The 12,235-nt window shown below is 46.7% G+C and overlaps 1 protein-coding gene across 1 annotated transcript; it reads right to left on the bottom strand.

Moving 5' to 3' along the window:
* Nucleotides 1-6,745: 6,745 nt before the first annotated feature.
* LOC129839148 (keratin, type I cytoskeletal 13-like) lies at nucleotides 6,746-10,487 on the bottom strand. Its single transcript, XM_055906430.1, has 7 exons — nucleotides 9,876-10,487; nucleotides 9,240-9,322; nucleotides 8,778-8,934; nucleotides 8,397-8,558; nucleotides 8,137-8,262; nucleotides 7,594-7,814; nucleotides 6,746-7,361 (listed from the first exon to the last, which is right to left on the bottom strand). Exons 1-7 carry the CDS (start codon nucleotides 10,473-10,475, stop codon nucleotides 7,196-7,198), a joined length of 1,515 nt encoding a protein of 504 aa, XP_055762405.1. The 5' UTR covers nucleotides 10,476-10,487; the 3' UTR covers nucleotides 6,746-7,195.
* Nucleotides 10,488-12,235: the final 1,748 nt, after the last annotated feature.

Below are 12,235 nucleotides of genomic sequence, written 5' to 3'. Positions count from 1 at the left end.
TCTGAAAAAAATCTAGTCTAGAGTAAACGGCACAGCCATATCCCACTCTTATCCATTCCCCACTTTCGTTCGTACCCACGTTACTCTCGGTCCGACTCTTTTGTCTGTACATATCCATGATGTCGCTCTTGCTGCTGGTGATTCTCTGATCCACCTCTACGCAGACGACACCATTCTGTATACATCTGGCCCTTCTTTGGACACTGTGCTAACATACCACCAAACGAGCTTCAACGCCATACAACACTCCTTCCGTGGCCTCCAACTGCGTTTAAATGCTAGTAAAACTAAGTGGATGCTCTTCAACCATTGCTGCCCGCACCCTCCCGCCCGACTAGCATCACTACTCTTGACGGTTCTGACCTAGAATATGTGGACAACTACAAATACCTAGGTGTCTGGTTAGACTGTAAACTCTCCTTCCAGACTCACATTATGCATCTCCAATCCAAAATTAAATCTAGAACCGGCTTCCTATTTCGCAACAAAGCCTCATTCACTCATACTGCCAAACATACCCTCGTAAAACTGACTATCCTACCAATCCTTGACTTTGGCGATGTCATTTACAAAACAGCCTCCAACACTCTACTCAGCAAACTGAATGTAGTCTATCACAGTGCCATCCGTTTTGTCACCAAAGCCCCATATACTACCCACCACTGCAACCTGTATGCGCTAGCCCTCACTACATATTCGTCGCAAAACCCACTGGCTCCAGGTCATCTATAAGTCCTTGCTAGGTAAAGCCCCACGTTATTTCACTGGTCATCCCCAAAGCCAACACTTGCTTTGGCCGCCTTTCCTTCCAGTTCTCTGTTGCCAATGACTGGAACAAATTGCAAAAATCACTGAAGCTGGATTCTTATATCTCCCTCATCAGCATCAGCTGTCAGAGCAGCTTACCGATCACTGTACCTGTACACAGCCAAACTGTAAATAGCACACCCAACTACCTCATCCCCATACTGTTACTTATCCTCTTGCTCTTTTGCACCCCAGTATCTCTACTTGCATCATCTGCACATCTATCACTCCAGTGTTAATGCCAAATTGTAATTATTTCGCCTCTATGGCCTATTTATTGCCTTACCTCCCTACTCTTTGACATTTGCACACACTGTACATATATTTTTCTATTGTGTTATTAACTGTACGTTTCTTTATGTGTATCTCTGTGTTGTTGTTTTTGTCGCACTGCTTTGCTTTATCTTGGCCAGGTCACAGTTGTAAATGAGAACTTGTTCTCAACTGGCCTACCTGCTTAAATAAAGGTGAATTTAAAAGAATTTAATTCTCAAACACAGAGGTGTAAAAATGGAGTGGTTTTTGCCTCTGGTCACAAAGTTGAAGTTCGCATTAGTCAAACATTTCTATCATTGAAACATCTCCAAAACTCTCCTGGTTTGTGTCATGCATACATGTAACTCTCAACTATATAGAATAATAGGTGCTATGACATGGCAGTGTGCAATGTACTCTCATGATAAGACCTGCACTCTGCAGGCTTTTACAAACTCTCATAAACCGACATCTGGGTGCTGGCTGGGGATCTGGGATTGTGGGAGGTGGGAGGGGAAGAGGAAGAGGTTCATGTTGTCCAAAATAACCCTTTTCTTTATACACTTCCTTGTCTTCACCATTAGCCTTTGCAACCTCAAAAATAAAATGTTCTGTCTGTATGTTGTTTTTAATGACTGTTATTGATAACTAATATAATCACAGGAACCTGTATCTGGGTTGGTTCTTTCCATTAACACGTCTCCTCCAGTAGGAGCGATAAAGTCCTTGACCAATGTCACTCTATCCACAAGCAAGTGTGGCCGATGTGAAATGGCTAGCTAGTTAGCGGTGGTGCGCGCTAGCATTGCTTCAATCGGTGACGTCACTCGCTCTGAGACCTAGAAGTAGTTGTTCCCCTTGCTGTGCAAGGGCCGAGCCGTTTGTGGCGCGATGGGTAACGATGCTTCGTTCGGGGCGAGGAGAGGGACGGAAGCTATACTGTTACATTGGTGCCGTGACCCGGATCACTGGTTGCTGCGGAAAAGGAGGAGGTCAAAAGGGGAGTGAGTGTGGCCGATGTGAAATGGCTCGCTAGTTAGCTGTGTTGCGCGCTAGTAGTGTTTCAATTGGTGACGTCACTCGCTCTGAGACCTAGAAGTATTTGTTCCCCTTGCTGTGCAGGGCTGAGGACACAAACAAGTACAAGAAATCTTGCTATGATCTCGAGAGCCATCAAACAAGCAAAAGGACAATATAGGAACAAGCTGGAATCCTATTACACAGACTCCGACGCCCGCCACATGTGGCAGGGGCTATAGTCCATTACGGATTACAAAGGAAGGCCCAGCCATGATCTTCCCAATGATGCCTCTCTACCAGAAGAACTCAATGCATTTAATGCATGCTTCGACAAAAACAACACCGAGCCGTGCATGAGGGCACCCGCCAATTCAGAGGACTGGATGATCTCGTTAATCAAGTAAACACTCTGTATTCCAGGGCACGTTCTCAGAGCTTGGGCAGAACAATCATTTACAACCTCTCCTTCTCTCACTCCCTAATCCCCACATGTTTCAAGCTGACCACCATCCTTCCTGTGCCCAATAACTCTAAGACTACCTGCCACAATAACTACCACCTTGTAGCACTCACATCTGTAATCATAAAGTGTTTTGAAAGGCTGGTTATGGCACACATCAACACCATCATTCCAGACACCCTAGACCAGGGGTCGGGAACCTATGGCTCTCGAGCCAGGTGTGGCTCTTTTGATGATTGCATCTGGCTCGCAGATAAAACAAAATATTCTCACTTTTTTTGAATTTTTTTTTTTTTAAATTTTCTCCCCTTTCTCCCCAATTTCGTGGTATCCAATCGCTAGTAATTACTATCTTGTCTCATCGCTACAACTCCCGTACGGGCTCGGGAGAGACGAAGGTCGAAAGCCATGCGTCCTCCGAAGCACAACCCAACCAAGCCGCACTCCTTCTTAACACAGCGCGCCTCCAACCCGGAAGCCAGCCGCACCAATGTGTCGGAGGAAACACCGTGCACCCGCCCCCCTCGGTTAGCGCGCACTGTGCCCGGCCCGCCACAGGAGTCGCTGGAGCGCGATGAGACAAGGATATCCCTACCGGCCAAACCCTCCCTAACCCGGACGACGCTAAGCCAATTGTGCGTCGCCCCATGGACCTCCCGGTCGCGGCCGGCTGCGACAGAGCCTGGGCGCGAACCCAGAGACTCTGGTGGCGCAGCTAGCACTGCGATGCAGTGCTCTAGACCACTGCGTCATCCGGGAGGCCTATTCTCACTTGTTTTAATCCATCCATCGATTTTTCACTGCTCATGTCCTGTTCAGGGCTGCAGGAGCAATTGTCCAGTATTTTAATTAAATGATACTGGCCTACGTTGGCCGTTGCTAGGTAAAACAGGTAAACGCCTCCTTTTGAATCAGTCTGATTGGTCATTAGCTCAAAGCTAACCCTTCGACGAAGAAGATGGCGAAAATAAAAAAAGATGACGAGTATCGTACATTTCAGGACGAATGGACCGAAGAATTCGCCTTTGTGGAGAGAGCAGGTTCTGCGGTGTGTCTAATTTGCAATGACAAAATTACATCGATGAAACGGTCGAATGTAAACCGGCACTTCGACAAATTCAGAGGCTTATTATACTGACATTTAGTTGAATTCACTTTTAAAATATATTATATGGCTCTCACTGAAATAAATGTCCAAATTTTTTGCTTTCATGGCTCTCTTAGTCAAAAAGGTTCCCGACCCCTGCGCTAGAGCCGTCCGCCAGACAGGAGCAGCCAGATCCTTCCGCCAGACAGGAGCAGCCAGAGCCTTCCGCCAGACAGGAGCAGCCAGAGCCTTCCGCCAGACAGGAGCAGCCAGAGCCTTCCGCCAGACAGGAGCAGCCAGAGCCTTCCGCCAGACAGGAGCAGCCAGAGCCTTCCGCCAGACAGGAGCAGCCAGAGCATTCCGCCAGACATGAGCAGCCAGAGCCGCCAGCCAGCCATGAGCAGCCAGAGCCGCCAGCCAGCCATGAGCAGCCAGAGCCGCCAGCCAGCCATGAGCAGCCACAGCCGCCAGCCAGCCATGAGCAGCCAGAGCCGCCAGCCAGCCATGAGCAGCCAGAGCCGCCAGCCAGCCATGAGCAGCCGGATCCGCCAGAGCCAGCCAGCCATAAGCAGCCAGAGCCAGCCAGCCAGGATCCGCCAGAGCCAGCCAGTCAGGATCCGCCAGAGCCAGCCAGCCAGGATCCGCCAAAGCCAGCCAGCCAGGATCCGCCAGAGCCAGCCAGCCAGGATCCGCCAGAGCCAGCCAGCCAGGATCCGCCAGAGCCAGCCAGCCAGGATCCGCCAGAGCCAGCCAGTCAGGATCCGCCAGAGCCAGCCAGCCAGGATCCGCCAAAGCCAGCCAGCCAGGATCCGCCAGAGCCAGCCAGCCAGCAAGGATCCGCCAGAGCCAGCTAGCCAGGATCCGCCAGAGCCAGCCAGTCAGGATCCGCCAGAGCCAGCCAGCCAGGATCCGCCAAAGCCAGCCAGCCAGGATCCGCCAGAGCCAGCCAGCCAGGATCCGCCAGAGCCAGCCAGCCAGGATCCGCCAGAGCCAGCCAGCCAGGATCCGCCCAGAGCCAGCCAGCCAGGATCCGCCAGAGCCAGCCAGCCAGGATCCGCCCCTCAGTCCGGTGTTGCCCCTCATTCCGGTGTTGCTCCTTAGTCCGGTGCTGCCCCTAAATCCAGTGGGGTTAATTTGGAGGGTGGCCATTTGGAGGAGGCTACGGAAGCGGGGTTTGACTATGGTGGGGTGGGGACCACGTCCGGAGCCGCCACCATGGACAGATGCCCACCCAGACCCTCCCCTAGACTTTAGGTGGTGAGCCCGGAGTTTGCACCTTGAGGGGGGGGTTCTGTCACGTTCCTGACCTGTTTTCCTTGTTTTTGTATGTGTTTAGTTGGTCAGGGCGTGAGTTGGGGTGTGCATTCTATGTTATGTGTTTCTATGTTTAGGTTATTTGTCTATTGGCCTGATATGGTTCTCAATCAGGGATAGGTGTTTTACGTTTCCTCTGATTGAGAACCATATTAAGGTAGGCTGTTCTCACTGTTTGTTTGTGGGTGATTGTTGCTGTGTCTGTGTTTGTTACACCACACGGTACTGTCTCGTCTCGTTCGTTCGTTCTTTCCTTCCTGTTCGTGCGTTCATTGTTTTTTATGTTCACAAGTTCAGGTCTGTTTAACGTTGTTTGTTGTTTTGTAGTTTATTCAAGTGTTCTTTGTGTTTCTTCTTCATTTAATAAATCATTATGTCTACATACCTCGCTGCATGTTGGTCCGATCCATGCTCCTCCTCATCCGAGGAGGAGGAATATGACGATAGCCGTTACAGAGAGTCCAAACAAGGTATCCACCATGCACATTCCTCCCGAATATGCCGATTTGGCACTCGCCTTCTGTAAAAAGAAGGCGACTCAATTACCACCCCATCGACCGGGGGATTGTGCGATAAATCTTCTGGTAGATGATGCACTTCCCAGGAGTCACGTGTATCCTCTGTCACAGGAGGAGACGGTGGCTATGGAAACATATATCACCGAATCTCTGGGACAGGGATACATTCGGCCTTCCATTTCACCTCTCTCCTCGAGGTTCTTTTTTGTGAAGAAGAAGGATGGAGGTTTGCGCCCGTGTATTGACTATCGAGGTTTGAATCAGATCACCATAAAATACAGTTACCTACTACCTCTCATAGCCAGTATGACAGAGTCATTGCACGGGGCACGCTTCTTCACAAAATTGGACCTCAGGAGCACTTACAACCTGGTGCGTTATTCTGTGAGGACGTTGGTAAAATGAAAAAAATGCAGAGTCAGGCGCAGGACACTTACACTTATTACTGAGTAATAATCCCAAATTTACTCCAAAATAGGTAAGATTCCAACAAGGAACAAATACAATAATCCAAAGCACGAACAACGAGAACCCACATGACAAACAATAACGCACAAAACAGAGAGGGAAATCAGAGGGTTGAATAAGGAACACAATTAATGGAATGGAAACCAGGTGTGTATGATCAAGACAAAACAAAACGAAAATGAAACATGGATATGTGGTGGCTAGAAAGCCGGTGACGTCGACCGCCGAACGCCGCCCGAAGAAGGAGAGGGACCAACTTCGTCGTGACAGTCTAGTAATAATTTGTCAAGAAAACCATCAATAAAGACTATGTGGTTGAATGAGAACGGACTGTGTGGTTTTACTTGTTTCAGAATATTCATGCTTTATCATAGACAGACTATAAGAATGTCTGAGTATGGATGTCATAGCAGATACATTTTGTGTTCTCATTTCAAATTACTTGTTTTCAATTTTACATCTTTCAACCAAAACATGCTCTACAGTGGACTCCACAAACACCCTCCATACAGTACATGACTCTGAATCTAATGCTTCATTTTTTTTTAGTTTGATTAATAGAGATTGAATTATAGAATTTTGTTGAAAAATTGAATTCAAATATCGACTATCAGCGTTCATACATTTATTGCCAAGTACTAAACTCAGTACAAGTGAATGTCATAAATTACACTATTCAAGATCATAATGACACATATGCTTTCTCAAGACCATAGAATTGGCCTCATGTGCAAATGATAACAACCTATATGATAGTCAGATGTATGGGAGCACGCCAGATCAGATAAATCAAGTTGAAAGACACAGAAGACAGAATGATGGTGTCAGCAAGTCAGAGCATCTTTATTACATTCACAATGGGGTCTGTTGTTGGTGTTCCACCCAGATGTAGTAGAATGTGTTGTTCTGGAGGTGTTAACCATAGAAATAGAATTACCAGAAAATAAATCCCCATTCAAGTCAATGATCCATGATGGGTGTCTGAGGGGATTTAGCCATTCTAGAAAGAACAGGAGGATGGTATGCACATCTTAAACTAGAGTTAACCAGAGCTTGTCTAAACAAATTACACAGATAACGAAGACAGGAATTTTTCATCTGATGAGAACTTTGTATACGTTGAAACGTTGATTTTAGGTTGCATGAATAAAGCACTGGGGAGCAGTAATATTCCATGTGCTGGCCTCTCCTTTCCTATACCCATTCTAGTCATTTCTATGGGGTTAACCTGTCGCTTGCTGCAGTGCTCACTGTGTGTGGGGGACCTTATGTGGTGTGTTTGGTTCCACTTGAGGAAACAACCTTGCCATCCACTATTTCCTCTGTGATGATCACCACCTTGCCTTTGGTGGAGGAGCCGGGGCCAGCGCTGGAGGAGCTGATGTGGGAGCTGGAGGAGCTGTGGACAGATTTCGAGGAGCTGAGGCCGAGGCTGTTAGGAAGGGAAACCCATGGTTAGCATAGTTAGCATCTATGATCTATGATCATAATAAGTATCTATTAAAGGTCAAATACCAGTAGATTCATGTCAAAAGTAACAATGTCTCATATTAAGGTCAACTTCAAAAGAACATTTTTTAATAAAGTCAAATGTTGAAGGAAACATGAATTCATTTTCACTTGTTTCAAGGACCCTTGTCACCCCACTTCCCATCCTGCCTTACCCGCTAGCCTCTCCGTCCAGCAGCCTCCTGTACTCAGCGATCTCCATCTCCAGGCGTGTCTTGATGTCCAGCAGCATCTTGTACTCCTGGCCCTGGCGTTCCATGTCGCTGCGGAGAGACACTAGCTGCTCTTCCAGACTGGTCACTTGGTTCTGGAGGCGTCCCAGCTGCATGGAGTAACGGCCCTCCGTCTCCGCCAGCGTGTTCTCCAGGGAGCCTTTCTATTGGCCGGGAGGGATAGAGATGATGGGTCAAAAACTGTGGGAGTAGGTTTGGAATTTGGAATGTTTACAGTCATACTGAAAAAGTTAGCTCTAGTGATTGAATGTGAAGGCAGGTAGAGGTTAGCTATAGTAATGGAGTGGTGCCTGGCTATAAAAACTTGAGGGATAGTGTTAGAGTCCAGGTGAAAGTGAGATACTTGAGGGATGGTAGAGAATGATGAGAGTCAATTGTTGATTATTGAAAAAAGTTGTAGAAAGTTGTGTAAGTAAGGTCCCCTAAACTTTGGTCATTGGTCAGATGTTTGTAATTACGGCTCACCATGCTGAGCTGTGACTGCAGTTCGATTTCCAGGCCCTGCAGTGTGCGACGGATCTCTGAGATCTCTGACTTGGAGGTCTGGAGAACCTCTGTGCTGGATGCCACCTCCTTGTTCAACGTCTCTGTCTGTAAAACAATGGTCAATCATCACAGGAACAAACCAGCTCAAGATAGAATGTGACAATGTTACCAACGTTACCAACTAGAAGTAAAGGAACATCTACACCATGAACATAGTTTAGAGGTTCTAGAGGTTCTACCTTGGTCTGGAACCAGGCCTCCAGGTCGCGCTGGTTCTTGGCACTAACGGACTCGTACTGCTCACGGATCTCAGCCATGACTCTGGACAGGTCCTCCTGTGGTGCTGCGTCCACCTCCACGTTGATCTGTCCAGTCATCTGCGCCCTCATGGCCAGCAGCTCCTGTGGAGAAACATATAGTGGTGAGTGACTAACCTCTGCTGATGGTAACAACTTGAGCTGCCCCCTGTCTTCATTATACATTTGAACACCATTACTTGATACAGATGTGCTTGAAAGCCAGCAGGGGTGTTCTAGTGAAGACCCATAGCAGCTTGACATGGTCAATAGATGTAATACTTTAAGGGACTGTATGGATATGTTCCATCAGCCCACACCCACCTCCTCATGGTTCTTCTTGAGATAGATGAGCTCCTCCTTCAGCCCCTCGATCTGCATCTCCAGGTCAGATTTGGCCATGGTCATCTCGTCCAGCATCCTCTTCAACCCGGCAATGTCCGCCTCCACCGACTGACGCATGGCCAGCTCGTTCTCATACCTGAGAGATAGAGATTGCTTAGGTCATAGAACTGCCGGAATGTGTTCCTCTGTGGGAATAGCAGGGGGTTATAGATTCTCGTATTCCATTAGGTTTTGGGAAAATAACAGAAAGTAACGCCAGGCTTCTGGTATGTCTGTTGGGAGGGTGTGTTTATGGTGTCGTTTGATTTCCTTTTTTGTAGTTTCAACACAAAATTCTGTAATAAGCAGTATGAGGGTTTTTACAGATTTGGGTTACTCCATTTGGTATATGGAATGCACCAACAGTGTTCTGTATCTGTGGATGGTGTTGGATATGCTTACTTGGTTCTGAAGTCGTCTGCAGCGAGCTTTGCGTTGTCGATGTTCAGATAGATGCCTCCATTCAAGCAAGTGGCAGCCTGGATCTGAGAGGTGGAGGATGGCAAAACATTTCAGGGTGGGGCATGCATGGAATTTCATACTAACGCAGTTGGCACAAACTGTGATACCACACAGTAATCATTGAGATCTGAGTTTCAGCTGCACTGTAAATTATAGCCCATAGAAGCATTACAGGGAACCTATTGTCATTATGATCATTGTAAAGCATGACACAAAGAAACAAATTCCACCGTTTGCAATCGCCTGGGGGCTCTTAACAGAGAGGAAGGATTGATTTCAATGATCTGCTTAATTCTCAATGCTTCAGCTGCAAATATGCGTACTGTCTTTGCATCTATCTTTGGTGCCACATCTTGGTTGAATCAATTATAACAAATGTATATAATTTAGCCTCTTCTAACAGTCATATATCACTCTCAGTAAATTGTTTTAAAAACAAGCTGATGGCATGTGTACACCATGTACATGTACTCTCTAATGAAGCATAACATTGTCACTCTGCAGACATTACCATGTTTTGACATGCTGAGATGTCATTATTTAGTGCTTTTGCCATCTAGGACACATGTCACGTACCTTGTCCTGCAGGTCGGCAATAGTAGCGTAGAAGGCAGAGTAGTCACGAGAGCTAGGAGACGTCTTGCTCTCCATGAACTGACGGATCTTCAGCTCCAGCTCGGCGTTGGCTGCCTCTAGCTTGCGGACCTTCTCCAAGTAGTTGGACAGGCGGTCGTTCAGGTTCTGCATTGTGGCCTTCTCGTTGGCTGACACATGGAGGTCGGCTCCACCGCCGCCACCACCACCCCCTCCCATTCCGAAACCATAACCGCCACCACCGCCACCACCACCTCCCATTCCGAAACCATAACCGCCACCACTACCTCCGCCGCCGGAACCAAACGAGGAGCTAGAGATGCGCACCCCAGAGCCTCCTGCACCTCCATACACACTACCAGCCCTCATGGCAGTGACGCGGCCTCCTCCACCACCACCACCACCCATCGAGGAGAAGCGGGAGGAGCCCATACCCATTCCACCTCCACCTCCAGACCTCATGGACATGGTGCCACCTCCACCACCGCTGCTGCTGTAGGACATGCTAGATCTGGAGAAGGACATGGCTGCTGAGAGGGAGTCTGCCTGCCTGGGATGAAGAGGAGAGAGAATGTGGTGCATGGCCCAGCCACTGTTCCCTTTTATGCTGCACAGGGCTTAAGGTGGGAGGGAGGTTGGGAGGAGGACAACGGTGGTGAGGCAGAAGGGAGGAATAGAGAAGGGAGGAATACATGGAGGTATTACGTAATGTAGGGCAGGGCAGGGCTCCTCCACCCACTTTGACACCCTGCGGGCAGATGCTAGCATGCAGAAGGAGATGGAAGAGGATAGATAGATATGTACTTTGTGTGAATATTGAAAATATACCATTGTCGTGCAACTCCACCCTCCCCCATCTCACTCTATATATGGTGTCTGCCTGCACAAACATATAAAATTGCACACATCCATAAACAGATGGATTTCCTCTCTCGTAATAGCGTCTGGTTGAAAGCATAGACAAACCTGCTTCTATTCTCCCCAGGTAGGTCAGTCAGTCAGTCAACACACACAGTTTAACTTTGACAGGTGAGCTTTGCCATGACACACAGAATGGCTATTTACCTGAATCTGTTATGTTACTAAGACAACAAGTTGCAACGAAACTTCACGGTACAATATGATCTTTCACTTGACACCCAGACAACCTTCTCCCCGAACAGACCTGTCTTTGTCTCACACACTGATATTTTGCAAGACCATTTCCTGTCCTTTTCATTAAACGCAAAAGTCCATTGTTCCATCATAGTTTTTCTGATTTCATGCACAGACTCAGGTACCATTGTTAAGTTTCACTCAACTTTATGCATGTTCAATCTATTGTAGGAATCTGTAGACAAAAGTACCACTTTCTTGCCCCCATGGGATGAGTCATTTCTCCGGGCATCGTACCCAGGAAAAGTAACCTTAGATGGGATTAAAGTACTGTTCTTTTCCCTTAACACCTTGGCAGGGAACTTGGCATCTGCTTGTTTGTATATTTCCATATAACCAGAGCATTTCCTGCAGATTTTTCTTTATTATGCTCCAGAAGTTACCATTTGAGTCTCACATTTAGTATGTGAAAAAGTTTATTTGCATTTGGTTAAAGCCAAAGTGCATTGCATCATTTATGTCCACATGTTAATGATTTGTGGTAAAGTGGATTATAGTGGCATTGGTGGAATATGTAACAAAAAAGTAACATTTAACCTTTGTAGGTAAATTGTCACCATAGCTGACATATTATTAACATGTATGTTGCAGTGACATCACACTGGGCACACCACGTCTTTTCAACACGGACAATTGGGGGATATTTGGTTGAGATGTTGCTCAATGAGATTTTAACCTACATTCACCCATTCAAAAGACAGCCAAAAGTTTGTTGAATTCCCAATGTGTTATCACTATGCTTTCAACCATCCAAAAACAAAAACAAATTCCAATGGAATTCCAATGGAATTTGGTTTTCACATAAATGCGTTATAACTGCACTTTCAACCATTTAGCACAAAGTTCAAATGGAAAACAATGACAGATATTTTGTTTATCTGTACAACGGAATGTGTTATCATTGTGCTTCATCTAATGAATAGTACAACCAAATGAGCTGAATTTCAGTTGAGATTTCATTAAAAGTACATTGTGCAAGCAGGGGCGGACTAGGACCAGAAATCTGGCCCTGACATTTCTGTTTTAAAGCTTAGTTTCTACAATTCTACTTAGTTTAAAATGACATCAAATATTGGGTATGCAATTTCAGGATGATAATTATTTTAAGAATCTAGTCCAACCCATATTTGATGTTATTCTTCCTACCAAATATGTTGTAATATTGTAAAATGAGCAATTATAATCTT

This window comes from Salvelinus fontinalis, chromosome 40 (genome assembly GCF_029448725.1).
Source record: "Salvelinus fontinalis isolate EN_2023a chromosome 40, ASM2944872v1, whole genome shotgun sequence".
Taxonomy (NCBI): Eukaryota; Metazoa; Chordata; class Actinopteri; order Salmoniformes; family Salmonidae; genus Salvelinus; species Salvelinus fontinalis.
The sequence above is the reverse complement of the archived record's forward strand: the minus strand, read 5'-3'. Positions and strand labels throughout refer to the sequence as shown.